Source organism: Triturus cristatus, chromosome 6 (assembly GCF_964204655.1).
Source record: "Triturus cristatus chromosome 6, aTriCri1.1, whole genome shotgun sequence".
NCBI classification, from domain to species: domain Eukaryota; kingdom Metazoa; phylum Chordata; class Amphibia; order Caudata; family Salamandridae; genus Triturus; species Triturus cristatus.
The window spans coordinates 1,329,710,653-1,329,730,949 of NC_140589.1; the positions used below are offsets into that span (position 1 = coordinate 1,329,710,653).

Here is a 20,297-nt window from a genome sequence, read left to right on the forward strand (position 1 = left end):
ATGGTGCATTGCTGCCTGTGTTGGCACTAGGCTGCCTGAAGTACGCCAGCGCAGTGAGATAGCAGAAGTTCATTATATTATTAGTAGACATGGCTTATTTCTGCTCTCTCCTTTTCATGCTACATAGTTTAGCAAGTTGCCTTGCTGCGTTGCATTGTGCTGCATTGCCTGAAGGGTAAGTAAATCCGTGCATAGGGCCAATGCCTGCAACAGTAACAATTGCAAACACATTCCCGTCCTGTATGTACTTTGTGTACATGGGACAATTAGTTTCTTAAACTTCCTAATCCTAAATTATGATTTGATGTAAAGGAGTCAGTAGTCACTGTGTCGCGGTGCAGCCACACAACTGACAAGAAAATCTTCATATTTCGCAATGCGTACCAGAGACCTGTGCATTCTCTCGTCTGAAAACGAGGACACCAACATAGAAGACAAAAGAGAAGAGAACAATGTCAAAGAGGACTTTGTTCCAAGCAGCAAGTACTTTCTCTCACCAATTTCGTAGCTCTCAAACTCCAAGTCTACCTCCCACTACAGCACACCCGCATCCATGTCTACTCTATTCCTACCTGTCCTTCGTTGATGTCACATCAGACCCCATGAGAGACTCATTACAGTCATGGAGTGATTGTTGTGGTCACCAGCTAAGCAAGAGGGAGAGTGGCATAGCCAACCAGTTTAAGGTGTCATGCTGGATTAGATCATTGTTGTGGAACACATTTGGCAGAGTGTGGAATGGAAGTTGAGAGGCAGAATCGGGGGACACACCAAGCAGTTGAGACTTGTTGCGCAGGTCCATATTCTGAAACTGTTCCCACTGTCAAGCACCACAATATGCTATGACCTGTATATATAATTGCTCTGATTCTATATGATCACACTATATGTCGCCAAGGGCTCTAAGGTAGATAGGAAGAGTAAACAGACAAGACACAGAAGACAAATCTACAAAACACCAGGTTCTTGCGCTTGGAACAAGCTAGACTCAGTCCCACAATGGTGACAATACTATCCCAAATCCAGGAAAAATCTGGAAACCTGTCACACCTTTAAAAGAAGCTTTTCTTGATTCACAGACTATATGGAATAAACACCAGGAACTAGGGTCCTGACAGACTACCATTTCCAATCCAAGAGTCTCTTTGACAAGAGGGAGCAACTGCCTCTGCCCGATACCCCGATTTTTTAATCTTTCCTCACAGGAGCCATATGTACCATCTTTAAGCTATTCAATCTCACCATGGAAATCTATAAAACTGAGAGGTCCAAATGCAGATAGAGACCTTTCACCACCTAGTGCTCTGAAATGTCTGTGAGGTGACATATACAGCACTATTCAAGACGCCATAAAAATCGGGGAGATCGTGGGAGATTGATGCACTTACCTTGGGGCTAACACCGTCACCGCTGGGGCCCTAACGCTGTCTGTTCTACCCCGCTGCCGTTGCCTGTTGCCTCACACGGCCGCCGTGGGGGGAGACTACAGCTCCCAGCTGCATTGCGGCATCCTGCACCACCCACTTCCCGCCTGAGCGCGACCGGAGGCGCATAAAGACCAGCTGCCACCTCCGCGTCACGGACGCGCGCGGGCGACGCCGGGCTAAGCCCGGGCAAAGGGCGGGTCCTCTGTGGCCCTCCGAGGGCCGATCGAGGCCGGGCTGGGCCACACCCCTTGGTTGCTGCACCCAGATTACAGTAAGTGTTCCGTGATTGTGCTGTAAGACATTGGGAGCTAGTGGGTTTCCCATGCACTTGGGACATTGAGTACTTTGGATCTGTACCCCCTGAGACCTTCAGCCCGTACATCCTTAAGTAGCTGTGGCAACTGTTAATCCCATGGTGACTAAACAAAAGTCAATCATGGACAATTACCTAGTTAAAGTTGTAAGCAAGATTAACAGCGACAGGAGAAAATCCTTAGGACGAGATAATCTAACTGACCTGCCCCTGGGACTTTCCAAAGAGGATACTATTGACACTACTGAGTCTGTGGTTACTGGTTGTAATTCCGAAGCTTTATCCACAGTGGTCTTAGATGTCTGTGCCCCGACTGAAGATCTACTAGTAGCCCCGGAGGGTACTCCACAGCAATGCCCGCCGGTCCCACGCTCAGTGAGAGCATGCAGAAAAGTGACTACTAAACAGGGAGGAAATATTACCCGAAGAAAAGCAGAACCTGCACCTAAGAATTCCGTCTGTGATAAGGGGACCCTGACTAAGGACAATACAGTTACTATTAACACCGAGCAATTTGATCTGCTAGTTGGTATTATAGAGAGTAAACTTGAGCTGATTGTCAAACCATTAATTACTAAAATAGATCAATTAATAGCTGAAGTTTCTAGACTAGGGAGTGTTCTAGACGGGCATACGATTAAGATGGTTAATCCTGGACCCCCAGTGAGGGATGGTCCAGGAGTTGAATCTGCCCCTAAGCTAGTTAATGGAAGCGCCTGCTCTGTGAAAGCAGCTACATTAGGCTCACAAGCAGGCAGTCGAGCGATGCAGGCCCAAGTAGTACCAGCAACTTTGAGCGGAGCGTCTGCATGTAAGATTAGTAGAACCGTGCAGGTGCCTGTAGTGACTGCAAGACCAGTAAGGGAAGCTGCACCCAACAATAACCGATCCATAGACCTTCCACCTGAGTGTGTACCCTATGTTGTTGTTCTAACTAATGTCCCCTCCCTAGATCTTAACCAGACCAGAACCAATCTAGAGTCGCAAGACTCATTAAAAAATAAATCGATTTTCTGGCTAAACAGGCACTGTGGGTTCCCGGTTAAGTTCTCTGACCAAATTATATCAACCAGAAGGGTTAGTTTGATTGGTAATACAAGAAAGTCCTGTAGGGGCGACTGTGTCATTGTTAACTTCCAACACCGCCAGTATGTTGTGACGATCTTGTTAAGAGCAGCCTCACTAACACAGAACGAGACTGATGTAATTGTACGACCCTTGGGATACTTTTACAATCATCTTAGCAAGACGCCTCATGCTATCAACAGAGATAGAGCCCTCCCTCCTAATTATGCCACAACTAGAGATAGATCATTTTTGCCCAATCACGGATCAATTTTCGAAATCCCTGTCCAGAACAGATATCAATCCCTGAGCTCCCTAGATCAGAATGATTGACATCAGAAGGCATCTGGACCCCAGTTGGCCACTACCCTGAGTGCCCTGTCTAATCAATCCAGTGTGACAAGGTTAGCCATTGTGGGCCTTCAGGTGAATGACAACCTGGAAACTACTAATAGCGGGTCAACGGTAGTAAATGTCATTGAGAGTAACCAGGAATTGATTAATGATGTAGACGGGAGTCTGGGTGTGACTGTGATTGAAGTACGTGGTGACGGAGATAACTCCAATACTGCCCAAGATGAGCCCATTAGTCGTTCCTTTGGGGGTATCTCCGTCGCCAGCTGGAATATAGCTGGTTGGGCCTCTAAGGGAAACAAACTGGGATGGGAGGCTTTGATTAGATCATATGACATTCTATGTCTCCAAGAAACTTGGTGTACTGTTAAAACAAGTCTCAATGGCTATGTTTGTTATAGCCTAGAAGCTTCAGAGTCCAGATATGGAAGAGCTAAGGGGGGACTGTTTTTTCTTATATCAGTAGACCTAAAGCTTACGGTTGTTAAACATCTATCAGTCGGAACCCATTCCCAAATTCTTTGGGTGCGACTACCAGAAGGCACAGAAGTGCTTTTAATAAACTTTTATAATAATATTTTTAATAATTCTCAGCACAAAGTGATAGATGAGCTTGATAGTGCCCTCATGAAGCTTGTAGCAGAAGCAAAATGTATTTTTACTTTTATATGGTTAGGTGATTTTAATTCTACAATTTGTGGTTTGTCCTCCTCTAGGGCTTGTGGGGTACAAAATAACAGTGGTGAGAACACGCCCCATTTCCCACATAACGCCTATGGGGAGGCCATTAATAGTGTAATGGCAACTTATGATTTAGAGCTGGCGAGGCCTGATGTAGAGGCCAGTGGTTATTCTATTCCCACATTTATTGGGAGGAACGCTAGCTCTAGCATCGACCACATTCTGGTCTCATCTAGTTTAGTGCCCCATTGTCTGATCAAGATAAGGGATGCCTCTGATATGAGTGATTACAACTGTATTACTATGCAAATCGAATCATGGAAGTGTAGAGACCAGACGGCATCAAGAATTTTAGCTAACATCGAGCAGTATAGAGTAAACGGGACTAGGCTAAGGTGGAAAGGGGAAAAATCTGCAGTAGTAGTGCCCATAATCATATCTAAAAACTTGCTAGACATTAACGCTATTTTAACACCAGGGTGTTTGCCTACCTTTGTCGTGACTAATTTTATTAATATCAATATGACTATTAATAAAATATTCACTGGAAATAAGCTGGGTACGAGAGGCAAGGGCAAGGGTTGGTTTGACCATGCTTGCACAGCCCTTCTTTCCCAACTTAAACAAGCTTTAGCCCTTATACCAAGGGATAGGAATCAAGTCGCACTTTTGCGATATGATTATAAAATGGCACTTATTAGAAGGAAGAAGGAACTACAGCAGGAAGCTTGGGATAATTTAACACAGGCGGCAGAAACCATGAATAGCCGCCTATTCTGGTCTACCATTAATTCCCCCTTCCTACAAGATGATAAAATCCCCCAACTTTCGTCTAATGTGGGGAGCGAGGCCTGGGTGTCCCATTTCTCAGCCATATTCCAAGATAGTGTCTTGACTGGCAATGAGCAAAGGCAATGGCCCATTGTTTCATTAGACATCTCCTTAGGTGAGGTGGAATGTAGTATTAAAGCTAGCAAGGGTGGAAAGGCACAGGGGCCCGATGGAGTCCCTATCGATGTTTATAAGGCCCAACCACTGATTTGGGGTCCGATACTTACTTTGGTCCTCAATGCAGCGGTAACCACTTTGATTCCACCCACATGGGGAGATTCAATTATTGTCCCTATTTACAAAAAGGGGGACAAGGCATTAGCCTGTAGCTATCGTCCGATTAGTCTGTTGGACTCATCGGTGAAAATTATGAGCAGGGTGCTGTTGTCTAGATTGGAAACGTGGGCTGAGGAGAATGGGATTCTTGCCAACTCCCAATATGGCTTTAGGAAGGGCCGTGGGACCTTAGATCAGTGCTTGAATTTAGAACTATTAATCGGCAAGTTTACTAAGGCTATGCATGGTAATCTGTATCTTTGCTTTGCCGATCTAAGTAGCGCTTTTGATCTAGTTAACCATTCGCTCCTTTGGTCAGTTTTGTTAGAATTAGGTGCCCCCAAGGAAATCATTTTCTTCCTTGCTAGATTATACAATAAGATGCAAGCGTGTGTTCGATATGGGGTCAATGGGGAGTGTACCCCGAATTTCAGTGTGAAACGTGGAATAAGACAGGGCTGTGTCCTCGCCCCCTTGTTGTTTACTCCATTTATTAATGGGGTGGAAACCGTCCTGAAAACAGTTAAGGCTGATGCACCTCAGGTTGCCGGGATTAGTGTGCCAGTTCTGCTTTACGTGGATGATGCTGTGCTCCTATCCCGGACACCTATTGGTTTGCAGCGCCTGATGGACCGGTTTTCTGAATTTATAGGGGAGAGGAAGTTGCTGATAAAAGCAAAACCCACACCATGATTTGCGGGGCCAAGACTAACAAGAATCATGCTTTTTTTATAGAAGGTGTGAAAGTGCAGCAAGTAAATAATTTTTGCTATTTGGGTGTCACTTTTTCGAGTGATGGTAGTTGGGCCCAGGACTTAACAAGTGTTAGGACCAAAATGGTCAAAAGTTCTTACGGCATATTTAAATTCGCCGCAAAGATAGGGGATAGGCGAATCAGAGACATGATGGAGATATACAAGGCTAAAAGTGTCTCCATTGCCCTATATGGGGCAGGTTTGTGGGGTTACTCTAATGTTGGTTGTTTACAGAGGGAAGAAAACATCTTCCTCAAGAAATTAATGTGTTTACCTGCTTCTGCCCCAACAGAGTTGATTCATAAAGAGGTTGGGGTCGCCTATTTGAGTGACCTTGCTTAATTTAGGCCTTTGTCGCTTTATCAAGCAATTTGGCACAAGGAAGAGACCGAGTTCAACCAACTTGTCATTAAAGATTGCCTCAAATTAGATAATTGTATGAAAATCCCATGGCTCAAGTATGTTGTTGAGAGCTACCAGGCTATTTTTGGGTTGAACTTGTTGCTAGATTCATGTCCCCCCCGAGTTCTTGTCAAACATGATATGAAAAAATCTTTTATGTTGTTTAGAACCCAAAAACGTTTAGCTGGGACTGGTCCCCTCACTACTGTTCAACTTTATAACAAATATATTGTAAGTGAGGGTTTCCAGCAGTATTTGAACATGGTAACCCGACCAGCCCACAGATTTGTCTTAACCAGATTAAGGTTAGGAATGGTACATGTCTTGGTGGCCTTCCCCCAACAAAAAAGGTACCCTGTCGGCCCTTGCCCGTGAGATGGTCATTCAAAACAAAGCAGTATGCACTTTATGCTTATTTGCACTCTTTTCTTGAATGTAAGGATTACATTTTTAAAACCCTTGTTTTTAAAATATGGTATTTCTAATATAGAAGATGCAATGAGGTTGCTTTTTAATATGAATTCTTCAGATATATGTTTTTATACTGCAAGTTTTATCTGTAAATCTATTTATTATAGGAGAAGTGTGATCTTTTAAATGTGTTTTTCATTTTTTTGGTATTTTTTTGTATTTCTGCATTTTGCCGTGCGCTTTTATGGTCATTACATGTTATGAACCGCATAAAGCTTCATGAACTGAACTGAACTGACTCCATAAAAACACATAAATAACCAGTACCAGGAGAAAATTGTGGATGGTACAACATATTCTAAAACGGTTGTCACTTTTTAGCAGAAGTGCCAAACTAATGGAATCTGTGCATGGTCTAGAAAATATCCTCTCTTTCTTTAAGTGTACTGGTAGATGTTGGACTCTTGTGCATGTAGGTGAACCAAAAGAAGCCTACAAATGGGAAATAGTCTTCTATCCTCACTGTAAGCTTCAGCCTCTTGATATTTGCACTCCCATTACTTCCCAGGCCAAAAAATATGGTAGGTGAAGGCTGTTGGAAGGCTAGGCGGGTCTTCACCACCAGCATTACACTGTATGGGGTTGGTGAGCCCACTGAAGTCAGAGTGGAAACAAATGGGTGCCTAGGCTTTGGAGGCATTAGATTTCACCTTCATGGAATCACTGTAAGAGGTGGGTTTATTTAATAAAAACAGTTGCAAATGGACGCATTCTGGAGTTTCTTTCACCATGGGTGGCTGATTTACTCGTGACACCAAGAATTAGTGGACCACACAGTCACGATACAATGCAAAGGGTAGTGAGGCAAATGTAATTAAGCCTCACCCTTCTTTCAGGAGGCAGATAACAATGACTGATTATTGTACAACAGAGCAGTAGGGCCTCGTAAAGAGGAAATTATCTTAATGGCCTCACTAGAGGCTGGGCACAAAAAAAAATAAAGTATGAAGATGTCAATCCTCTCAATGTAGAGGTAACTGCGACAAATAGAAAACTGCTAAAGTGAAACATCATGTAGCATGTATTTGGCAATTTTCAGAAGTGTTTCACTGGTTCACCTACGCATATAGGTTAGAAATGGGAAATATTGAAAATTGTCAAAGGGCAACAAATGTGTGTATTCTGAGTCTGCCTGTAGAAATCAAAATAATTTATATAAGAAGTTATAGTAAGAATTTCCTAAGTTGGGAGGTGGTCACAGGCACAAAGAAGTAACAGGTTAAATGAAATTGGACATATGATCCCCAAAACTGAATAACCTCTTGTAAAGTGCTTAGTAGCGTATTGTTTGTCCTAAAAGCGATAGAAGGTTGTGCTTTTATTTAAAAAATCACTATTTGAATGATACAAATGACACTCTGCCCTAAATACAGCCTTAGGCCTTAGTAGAGGAGGAATACCTTGTAGTATCTTAGGAAAGAGCTGGTGTTGGACGTGTTTATCAAGTTATTAAAGATAAAGGTAATGTAGACAGAAATGCAGCCCATATATTTCTCGGAGGAGGTCAAAAGTGAAGTCACACACCTGTACAGCTCAGCACCTAAACATATTGCACAGATTACATGGAACACAATCATTGTTTAATGCATGTTATTTAATGGGGTATTGCACATGATATGCCATTTGTATATGCAAGAGAAGGTTTTCTCTCCCCCTAATATCTATTTAACAAATATATATGGACAGGCTAGTTTCTCCTTCCTCACCACAATGGAGGAGGTCAAATATGACTAAACCACACGTGTGGCCTGGGAGGTATAGGTAGGCTCCTTAGAGGTCTATGCTAAGGATAGACCAATTGTTCAATCTGAAAGCACCTCATCATTCTATAACTGGAAGGGCAGAAAAATGTCAATACAAATGTAAAAACTGGTACAATTTGATGTTCTTCTTCCTTAAAATGAAAAGTTAGGCCAATTGTTTAGTCTGGTTAAAAAAACTATTATTTTTTAATTCTCTACCATCAACCCTGATGAGTTTCTATACATCATATTTTTCATATACAAAGAATCATATTCGTACACAACCAAGGTGGTTAAAAAGGCCAGCCAGAGCAGAGGCAGAGGGAATGATGTCAACAAAACAATAGTGATACACCACAGATGTACAATTAATGGGACGATTTTCCTACAACTACTCATGCCACCATATAAATAAAGTTACCATATTTTCCTTTTTGTTCCATATGTAACTACTTTTTTTTTTGATGGAGAACAATTCTTACATTTTACTACTCATTTGTTACAGAGAGTGGTGTACTGTGATGCCTAGGCATCCGCCAGGTGGCCCAGTTTTGCCACGCAGAAGATGCCTGATATGCCATGGCAGTGCATGGGACTTCTTGCAGCAGCCAATGCAATTCATGCTTGTAGTCAACTGATTAAGCTGGACTGAAGATGGGGGCCGATCTAGGTTGACTGAAACCCCTAGCATTTTCATTCTGTCCATAGCTCTTCTTGTAACCAATCAGCACAGCTTCTACATTCGGATTCATCAGATTGGATGGAAGGGCAGATTGGCCTCGGATTGCCTTCCTGAATCTGTTTCACATCAAGAAGGTTTTTTATATATATATATATACATATATATATATATATATGCGAAACAAAGTCTCCAAGCCCAAGCAGCCCCCGACCCTTCAGGGTGGCCTCACGGAACAGTGAGCATGGAGCAGCTCACCAACACACGCCGTGACCAAACAAAGATGCGAGGCCCATCACAGAGATAAAAGCATTTATTTCGAAGACAGCAGCACTAGTCTTCCATCACCTTACGCGTTTCGGCTGTTGCCTTGCTCACAGGTAAGAAGTTAACAAATGCAAAGTGCGTTGTGCTTGCTTTTTTAAATAATATAATATTTTTTTTATATATATATATATATATATATATATATATATATATATATATATATATATATATATATATATATATATATATATTCTATGTATTGGTATTTATGTAGTACAAAACTACCTGTGACTCAACAGAGCACTAACTGAGGGATCTGAAGACAATCTACAAGATTGTATACATCATGTGGGAATTACACAATACATTTTACACACATTAAAGGCACAGGGAGTTTAAGTGATTTGCCCAGAATCAAAGGTTCTTGATTCTAGCTCTAAACAGGGGTTCAAACCTTGATCTCCAGGTTCCAAAGGCAGGTGCTCCAGCTGTCCTCTCTAGGTTGCCATCCCACTTGATTGCAGGGCATGTACGAATTCTAGCTGGCAGAATTCAAACTAGAGGTCCCAGATGACCCTCACTGTATGGAGGTACTCATGGACCAGAGATAGATCATCACCCAGGCTAGTTTTCAGGTGATGCAGCGCTAAATCCTGCACAGGGCATTATATAATAGAACAAGACTTTATGTAATGTCAGGGGTGTAACACATAACTGCACTTTCCAGAAATGGGGGCCAATGAATGGTAACTTTCTTCACACAATATGGACACGTGAAAGGAAAAAGGTGGACAATGAGTTATCGTCCATGATTGGAGGCCATGCTGCTGACACCACATTCGGCTAACCTTTATGTATGACGTGCCTTGAGTTGTTGAGCTATTATACAATATTGTTTTATTGGGTCTCACGGTGGCACAGTGGGACACAGCGCAGCAGTGAGGGAGAACTACAGACCCCAGAATTGCGTCATGAAATGTGGAGGTTGACTGGTGTATGGCTTTTGGAGGGTTATTTACAAAGTATAAGGGTGTCAACCAAATGGGTCTTTGGCAATTCTGCTATGGAATGGCTTGAGAACTGTGGTTGGCTTGTCTCTTCTCTCAGGTGTTTTGGTGATGGTCTACGATTCAACATAATGTGGGCTTCAGGAATCTCCGGCTGCCTCTGAATTTCGCTACATACTGGTGCATAACTGGATTTTGTTTTGCTCATGGACCTCTGGTGTACTTATTGTAGGAAAGTAGGATCTTCTTCTTATGGTTACCCCCACTTTTTGCTTGATGTCTCACTGTTTTTTACTAGTTTAACTGGGACCTGCTAATCAGGACCCCTGTTTATCTGCTTTCTCCCTTAAATTGACATACACGTACTTTGGTACACTCCAGATTGGATACTGGGGTACCCTTATCAGTCCCTACTATATGGTACCCATGTACCCAGGGCATAGGTACCCCAGAGGCCTCCCATGGGTTGAAGCATGTATTATGCCACCCATAAGAGGCCATGCAAAATGGAACTACAGGTCTGCTACTGCAACCTGTGTAAGCTGGTGCTTGCACCACTTACTTTAGATATAGGTTCCCTATATCTATTGGTCACTACACTTAAAACGTATGTCACCCCTGTAGCAGGCCTTATCAATCCTGAAGGCAGGGTGCTGGGTTTTTAGTGAGAGGGTGCCCCTGCATGAGCAGAGCCCCACTACATCCTTCGGAGACCATTCTCCCGGGTTGTCTGTGACTCAGCCAGACATATAGGTAGAGGTGCATTATAACCTCGCGGTAAATACTATCTCAAAAACGGCTGTATAGAAACATATCGTGTTTGGTATCAAACACCTTATAATCATACCTTCACACCGGTAAACAGTGTGGGAGGTATGATCCACCCTTCTGCAGAAAGCTTTGTGGGGTGACTGGTCTTTTCGTTGCCAGCCTTCTCAACCCGGACAGCACAAAATGGATGCTGCTGACCAGACACACACTTCTGCCCTCCTGCTGATGAGCCAAGCTCCGGCAGACGAAGGCAGCACAATCGGCATCCTGTCACAGGGAGGTGTGACCACCTCCCAGACATGATTTAGTGTATTGGGGCTGAGTGGGTGCACTCTGAGAGTGCCTGAAAGTCTTAACTTGGGGCACATTTGGTGTCCCTGTGCATAGTCCAGCTCAAACCAGTTCTGGGAGCCATTGACTCCAGCTCTGGTGCGAAAAAGGACATGGGTGTACCCACCCCTCTGTCCTGACCCTCCCCTAGGAGGTTTCCCCGAATCTGTCCAACCCTCTCCTGTGGGTATAAAAGGGCTTACCAGACTGTAAGACTTTAGATTTTACGTGGACAAGATTCTACAAGAAGAAACCAGTGACCTTCGACCGTCTGGACACTCTGGATTTTGCTGGACTTCGACTGGGCCCTGACTTCGTCTCCCTCTCCATCCAAAACTTTGTCTGTGCCCTTGCTCCTTACAGGCTCAATGCAGGACATGTGGTGCACTAAGGACAACTGAAGAATCTCCCTTGGAGTGAAGGAGTCACTCGCCCGCATTCGTAGGCACCTCAATGCAACTGACCGGTCTACTGCTCCTGAGCTCCTGCGGACTCCGAAGATTTCAGCAACACTGGAGGTGGGTTTCTGAAAGTCCCTGAGGTCAATCTGCCCTCTCAGCAAGTTTGAGGCCAGCATCCCTCGTGGGGACTGCATAACCCGAACCCCTGTGCACCGCGTTCATTTGCAGTTGCATATGCTTGTTGGCGATTCCAGAACTTGTGCATTGGATTCCATGTAGTCCTGACCCAGAGCAGTATTCGCACCAAAGAACTCTGGCCTCCTTGCACTGAGTGCTCCATTGAGCTGGTACTTTACAATCTTGCTTGAGGTCCTCTCCAGAGTCCTGGTCTTTCGGCCTGTGGTTCCCTCTAAGGGTCATCTTGATTTCTGTTGGGCTTTTCTGGAAGTCCTCCTAGAAGGGTCCTTAAACTTTAAAACTGCAACCGCAACTTTCCCATAGAATTGTACAGAGCCCGCGGTCCTTTTAGCACACTGCACCCGTCCTCTGCGGGGTCCCTATCTACTCACCTTGGGTGGTTCCTTGGGGTCTCAGCGATTCTACATGTTCTAGACTGTGTCTTGACTCAAGTCATGATTGTTATACCACTATTTTAGTATATGGTTTGGTCTCCCCCTGGAGCCCATTGTGTATTGTGCTACTTACAATTGTTCTATTGAACTTGTATTGTGTGCTTTGTGTTCTATCCTCGTGTAGAGTATAGTAGAACGTGTTATATAAATAAATACATATTTTTATATAACTAACTGTGTGGTTCCCCTTCATTTAGTCATTCAAGATGTGATATTCCGGTAAAACAAGCTGCTTTACATTCCTTCAAGATTAAGCCTGGAGGCTGCTCTCCACAGCTACCATTAGGATAGCTTTCTAAAGGTTATCTTTGACCTCATACATCATAAGGGTCGTTTAGACTGGTGCAAGGTGCCCACTTTAATTAGTGGCCAGCATATACCAGGCCAACATCTCACACTTATCACACTTACAAAGTGTTAACCTCCCTGGATTCTGTTACAATGGAAGAATAGTAGAATTGATTGGTTTCTGGATGTTTGTTTTTGGAAAAATATTTCATGCACGATTGGTTAAAGAATGATGCTCATTTGGTCAGTCAAGAAGAAAATGCTGTCCCAATAAATTGATAATTTACATGGACAATTTTAAACATATTACAGAGTTACATTCAAGAAAAACAACAAAGCAATATTCCTTATAATCTTGGACACGTGCCATTACCCGGGCTGTATATCAATCCTTCATATTTTTTACTCACTACCCCACACCACATAGGGACCGGGCACACGCAAGTTATTGTTAGTTGCGCTCCACTAGGAACAGTCAAGCTTGAACTGCAAGATAAGGCCCCTACTAGACAGGAACATATGCCACCCAAGATTCTAAGACTCATGCGGCCTTAACAATTCAGACTGATGCAGTTTTCACAGATTCTAAAATGTGGCTTTTAATTCTGGTTTGAAGTTCTTGATTAAGCATAACAATCTAGCTAGATTCCATCTACACATACCCTTTCTTGTCCAGAGCGTCCACATCATCCACTCTCATGCCAAAAATGAAGAGGTTACTCTCGCCCGCCTCCTCCGCCATTTCGACATTGGCACCATCCATGGTACCAATGGTGAGGGCGCCATTTAGCATAAACTTCATGTTCCCTGTTCCTGATGCCTCAGTGCCAGCAGTGGAAATTTGCTGAGAAAGATCTGCGGCAGGGATCACTGGAATACAGAATACATAATTTAGAAAAAATCTTACTTAGACAGCGCTGCATTTTGTTAATTTCTAGTCCCAGAATGACGGACTATATGTCACTAGACCTAAGCCACTTACATGCACAATCTTAATTACAAATTTGACAGTGGTCCTTCAATCTTGGTGAATAGAGAGAGGACCATGAGATCTGTGCAAAATGGTCTCCTGGTATGTACCATACAGATAATTCTAGGTAAGTCACACTTAATTTCAGAATGGCCAACTACACATTTGAGAATGAACAAAAAGGTTTAAATCAATTTGCTAATTCGCCTAAATCATTGAATACAGACATAATAAGTTACACCATGGGGATATTGTAGAAACAGGCAGCCACTGAATAAATGCCTGTTTTGCACTATGCAAATTAAGAGCTTAGCGTGAATTGTGCTTACTCTTGGAACGGCACTCACACTTGCTCACCTCATCCTGTTTTTTCCTTCTAAAAACATTGAGGAAAAACTTCCCTTTCATTGCTTATGAACTTTAAAAGACAGTTGTGGTGGCACTATTCCTTTCCAAACTAGACTCTTGCAACGCGCTCTTTGTGGGAATCGATAAAACACAGATGAGAAAGCTGCAATCCCTGCAAAATGCAGCAGCAAGATTACTGATGAATATCCCCAAGGTTCGCCATACCTCAGATGCCATTAGAGCATTACACTGGCTCCCTGTCCAGCGAAGAGCCAATTTTAAGTCTCTTTGTCTGGTACACAAAGCGCTCCATGGAGGCATTTCGGGGGAGATCCAGAAGCTGTTTTCCAGGTACTCTCCTCGTAGAACACTCAGATCATCTGTGCAGGGTCTTATCTGTATCCCAACGATCCGTAAGGCCAGATGGGGGTCCGCACCCTAGCTTACTGTGTGGCAAAACTCTGGAATCAGATGCCGTCCGCACTGCGCCTTCAACCCAATCTCCGGCTTTTTAGGAAGGAGCTGAAAACCTAGCTTTTTCCCACAATTTAAGGTCTTTGATGCTCCTAGCTCCATGTATCACAGTCCGCGCCAAGACGCCTCGGCATTCGTGCGCTTAAAAAGTAATAACTCAACAACTCAACTCAACTTGCTAACAGATCTTGGCTGGTTGTTACTGCTGTTGCAAACTACGAACAACACAAAATAACACATGCAAAACTGGAGCAAACCCAGTTTGTGTACGATATCCCAATTTCTTATGCTCACAAGTGTAAATGTGATCATGGTGTCATAGCTATGCGACTCCACTGCCTGTATAGTGGTAATCTGGGACTGGATGGAAAAGCATTTGGCTCAAATTGAACACCATAAATATAGAACTCATGATCACAAAAAGGAAGCTTGCATTTGAGAGCCCAGTTCCTGGTCTAACAAAATATGCTCCAGTTCCACTCTGACTAGGAAAGTCTGAAATATTGATTTTAAAATCAATGAAGTCCCTTCTCAACTACGGTGCAGGCTGTTAACTGTTTTTCCAAATACTGATTCTCTGAAGTATTCGTATAAAGTCATACCGGGGAGACTCCTGTTGATGGGTCGGCACTGTTGTGATGGTGTTTCCATCTCTGTGGAGTTCTTCTACTCCTTTATGAATAAAAGCTGAGCACACTCCTGCAATTACTACAAGGCAGGAGTGTGGTCTCAGCTTCCTTAAAATAAGGAAGCCGACATTATGATTTAGTGTTTCCTTATGGAGATGCCAACACTTGGTTTCTCTCAGCTACGTAAACAGGGCCAGATTTATTAAGGTTGTGTGCTGCCCTTGCACCACTAAACCTAGAATGAGATTTACCAAGCCTCACAAGGCCACCTTGCGTGGCCCGGCATGGCTTGGTAAATCTCGAGTAACGCAAGGCAGTGCAAGTCGCTGCCTGGAAAGGTACACCATGGGTGGATCATGAGTGTTCCCATATGGACACCCTTGGATTTTGGCATATTCTCGGATTAGATGCATTGAACCAAGACAGGTTCAATGAATCTACGCATTCCCATGGGAGGTGCAGCAAGTAGAAATATCTTAATTTCTCCTTGTAGTTTCCTCTAAGTGTGCTGCAGTCTGCGTATTGCATTTGTGCAGGAAGGTGCCCCTTCCTGCACAAAAAAAACCTGCCTACAATGCATGCAACTTGCACCACGGCGCAAGGGTGCCTGCATTGGCGCAAGTCAGCACACTGTGCGCTAGCACAAGAAGAGGACAGGAATGCACCATGTAATGTTACATATCGCGCTTTACTGCCCTCTGTGATGGTCATATGCTCATGGTTTAGTTTGTAAAAAAATAGGTGCCAGGGCCCTCTTCATGGCCACTTCCGATTGCACTGCAAACTGCAGTAGCAATACAACAACCAACCATCACACTCCTACAAGTGTGACAATTCTTACTATTCCAGGCCACCAAAGCTATAAGAACGACTTTGGCGGCAGGTATTAGTAATTTTAAATGTATACTGAATTAATAAACAACTGCTGGTATGCTTTTCTCTAAATGAGACAAACACGGCCACCATGTGGCAGACTGCAATAGGTGCCGGTGTTGACAATTAAGTTCCGGTGCCAAACACCGTAAACCACCGTCCCAAATTAAGCACTGGATATAGTCTGACACTTTTTTACTAATTTAAAAAATTCTATTTTTCACCATGTAATGTGGCACAGCTACAGTATTTCTGGAATAATGTACTGAAAATGCTTCATACTCATATAGATATGTGATTTGTTGCATTGTACATTGTAAGAAGCTTATTGTAACGTTGCTCATAGACATAAAGAAAGGTTTTTAAAAAAACAATCAGATCAAGGAAGGAGGGAATGAGGGGACAGCCAAGCCCTTCTTCAGGGCTGGGAAGAAAAACGTCATTGCAAGGAAGGTATCACATTAATAGTATGACACCACCTACCACATCAGGGCCCGAAGCTGCACTGTCTCTCATTGCTCTGATCCCTCAGTGATACAGATAATGGACAACCCAATATACCCTTGAGGGCTTAGGTAAATTCAAATGTAATGGTAAAAGGTGCCTTCAAGGGATTTGTTTAAATACTCAGTTGTATAATTCTATATTATTAGATATAGGATAACTATATACCTATAGGTCTAATTACTTTCAACATTTATACATTGTAGGTTATAACTTATACTTTAGTCATATATAAGCGCATGATCCTTCATTCAGACATTACTTGATTGTCAGACTGCATGCTGCCCGATTAACTGCTCGAGAACTGCCAGTTTTTTGCGAGGGATGATACGTACGCCGTGAAGTGAGATTTTTTTTTTTTTTTTTTTTTTTTTTTGAAACCGTTTATTGCAGGTTGTAAAAGTTACAGGTATGGGCCTACAACCACCCGGCCGGCCGCTAGAATGACAAAAGCATATTGCATACATACAGTAAAAGTCTCTTGGCAGTGCAGAGCAGTGAAACAGGAGTAATCAATGGTGCAGGCCACACAGCTCCAAGCCCACAGTACGGTTCCCTTTTCTTGAAACAAAACAACACCAAAAAACCACACCCGCAAGGCAACCCGCGATCCAAAGTGACAGCACGTGCTCCATAAGTGGGGGATCCAAACCAGCAGCAGAACTCTGAGGAGGGGAATGGGAGTAGGTCAGGGACTGGGGGACCGCGCGCCCGCGGCCGAGGGAGGGGGGCCGTCTAGGGAGACGGAGCAGGTGAGGCAGCCGGTAGCAGTGGTGGCTCACAAATACCCCCGCGGTAGGCGTTCCAGGGGCCCCAGAGTTTCACCCACGCCCCAGGCTTACCCCTCGCCACATACACCACCTTTTCACGAAACATACACCAATCCATATGCTCTTTCCAGGCCGACACCGCAGGGGGCCTCTGGGATCCCCACAATTGAGCAATGTCACGCTTAGCTATCATGTATCCCAGAGTCACCCACCGCGTCTGCGGGATCGAATAGTCATTCGGTTCCCATACATTCAGCAAGCATCTCCTCGCTTCAGGCAGCAGCGCGACACGCGTAACCACACGCAGGACCTCATGCACACCACGCCAGAATCGCTCCACCTTCGGGCACTCCCACAGTATATGCATGAAAGTCGCCAGCGCACCACAGCCACGCTTACACAGTCCGTCACCAGCAAAACCCATACGCAGAAGCCTTGGCCCCGTCACGTAAACCCGGTGAAGGATCTTGAGCTGGACGAAACGAAGGCGAGCCGGGATGGCCACCTCTTTCGGAGAGGCCACCGCGGAAATCCAATCCTCGTCGTCCAGCTCCAGCCCGTCGGCAATCCAGGCCTCGCGGAGACTAGTCAGCAGGCACGATCTATCGTTGATCAGTTTTTTGTATATGAGGGAGATCGTGCTGTCCGGTACATGGCCGTCCAGCACTCTGTCCTCCAGGGGGGAAGACTCCGGAATGGATGCGACGTCCGGGAAGACGGAGCCCAGCGCATGGCGGACTTGTAGGTACCGAAAGTACTCACTGCCCTGCAGCTGAAACTCCGCCTGCAGCGTCTCAAAAGTTTTGAATCCCCCCCTCGTCCAGAGATCTCCCACCGTGCTGATTCCGATCGTGTCCCACTTCTCGAAGCCCTTCGACGTCCATAGGGAGCCCAACCTCTCAGACGCATACAGCGGTGACGCCTGGGTCAAACGGTCCTTCCACCCCATAGCTGCATTAGCCGCGTGCCAGACACGCACCATAACACGCGTCGGTCCCGTCAAACGGGAGTCGGGCGCGCCAGAGTAGAGCGCGCGATTGTAATCGCCACCGGGTAGGAGCATTTTATCCATCTCAAATGCCGGGTTCAAGGCGGGCCCATAAAGGCCATGATTAATTGCAGCTAGTTGGGAGGCCCAGTAATACCGTTTAATGTCCGGGAGGGCGACCCCCCCATCGTACCACGGGAGCGTCAATTTAGCCAGAGCAATGCGCGGCCTCCCGTCCCAGAACAGGCGCCGCTGGAGGCCCTCCACCTCACGGAAATAGCGTGCCGGGACCACGTGAAGTGAGATTTAAAGATTACTCCTTCAGTTGGAACCGAAAGCTACCCGACTTTTCGATTCAGTTAATTTTGTCTGACAATCAAGTAATGTCTGAATGAAGGATCATGCGTTTAGAGGTGTGATTTATATACCACTTCGTCTCCTGAACTGAATGATAGGTGACTTTCCTATTCGCCAAAGCTTCTTAAATAAGGTTGATTATAAAACACTCTTGAGCACTGAAAGCAAAGATTGAAAACATCTAAATTGAATCGTTTAAAGACTTTCCAGGGGTCAACTTTTAATCTACCTGTCCTGAAGATGGTCTTATGAATGGAAACTTAAAGACCGAAACGTCGACTCTCACACTGTTTTCTATATAATTTTTGACTATTATTATGAAAAAGTGTTTGATTTAACTTGCGTGAAGGAACGATTGATTGTACTATTTCCTTCCAACATATATGTATAACTGTCTATATTTTAAGTACCCTGAATACTACTGATTGATATAAATTTTTACACACCCGTTGCTTCTTCCTTTCTGTTCTCCCATTTATGTTGAGTGATGCACTTATATATGACTAAAGTATAAGTTATAACCTACAATGTATAAATGTTGAAATGAATTAGACCTATAGGTATATAGTTATCCTATATCTAATAATATAGAATTATACAACTGAGTATTTAAACAAATCCCTTGAAGGCACCTGATCCCTCAGTGGCGGTGTGTAAAGCTTGTGGTAACAATTTCAAGTGGAAGATCTGACACTGTGGACCCAACTTCTACAGAAACTGTGGTCTTCATCATTTTTTTTCTTTTTGCTTATTCTAAAGAGCCTACAATGGGTTGTAGGTGGGACAGCTCCTTGAATCAGTGGTACTAAAGGCATCACTAGACATACATGTATACATAACTAATGTTGGTTCAGCTTTACTGTATCTGTAGGTCAGACATCGGATGTTGCTAAGTCTACTGTTCAGAGACGGATTCAGTGACAAGGTAAGACTTGGGACCTCATGTACAACATTTTTTGGGAGGTTGCAAATGGCAGGATTTCCATCCAGAATCGGTATTAAAGAGTATAAATGTTTCTTACATTGAGTAAAAATCGCAATTTGGAAATTGCAATTCCTAATTTTTTTACATTTGGCCCTTGGTTAGTAATTGATCCTTTTCAGTAGCTCTGATGAGAGACCTTGCGAGAGGTATCACCATTAGGCATTCGGTACTGGAACAGGTTTTTGTGAACTGGGTCAGTTTGTCATGTATTTATCTGAAGAATAAATTTAGTCGAAGTTCAAACAAAGCTCACACTGTAATGGGTTCGAGTTCTAGGTGGTGCAACCACTATTTCTGCTAGGGCCATACAGGCCTTTCATTCCACAAGGCATTTCCTTGGTGGGCCTGAGGCACGGGTAGGCTTCAAGTGAGAGAGGAAGAGAGAGAAAGATGGAGGGGAAGATAGAGTGGAAGTGACCAGAGAAGGAGGAGATAAGAGAGAGAGAAGGATGGAGGAAAGGAGATAGCGCAAGGAGACGAAGGGAGCAGGGCTGATTTGAGAATTTTTGCCAGGGCTACTTTTGTTTCCCCAAGTCTGGCCTTGGTACCCGCTTCCAAAAATGACATATGAGCCAAAAACATATTTTTGTGACTTGCACTCTTTGGAAGGCAAATTTAGAGGTCAAACCACTTTGAACCACCTACAAGCAAATCATATAGCAATATAACACATTACTCCACAAAGAACGGCTCCACAAACAGATGAA

The 20,297-nt window shown here is 44.0% G+C and overlaps 1 protein-coding gene across 1 annotated transcript in view; it reads right to left on the reverse strand.

The window, feature by feature from the left end:
- The window catches only part of PYGB (glycogen phosphorylase B), a 567,212-nt gene that overhangs the window by 44,846 nt on the left and 502,069 nt on the right, over nucleotides 1-20,297 (reverse strand). Inside the window, exon 17 of the mRNA XM_085612338.1 lies at nucleotides 13,355-13,562. Within this exon, the coding sequence (XP_085468464.1) occupies nucleotides 13,355-13,562 (208 nt within the window). The remainder of the gene's footprint in view (nucleotides 1-13,354; nucleotides 13,563-20,297) is intronic.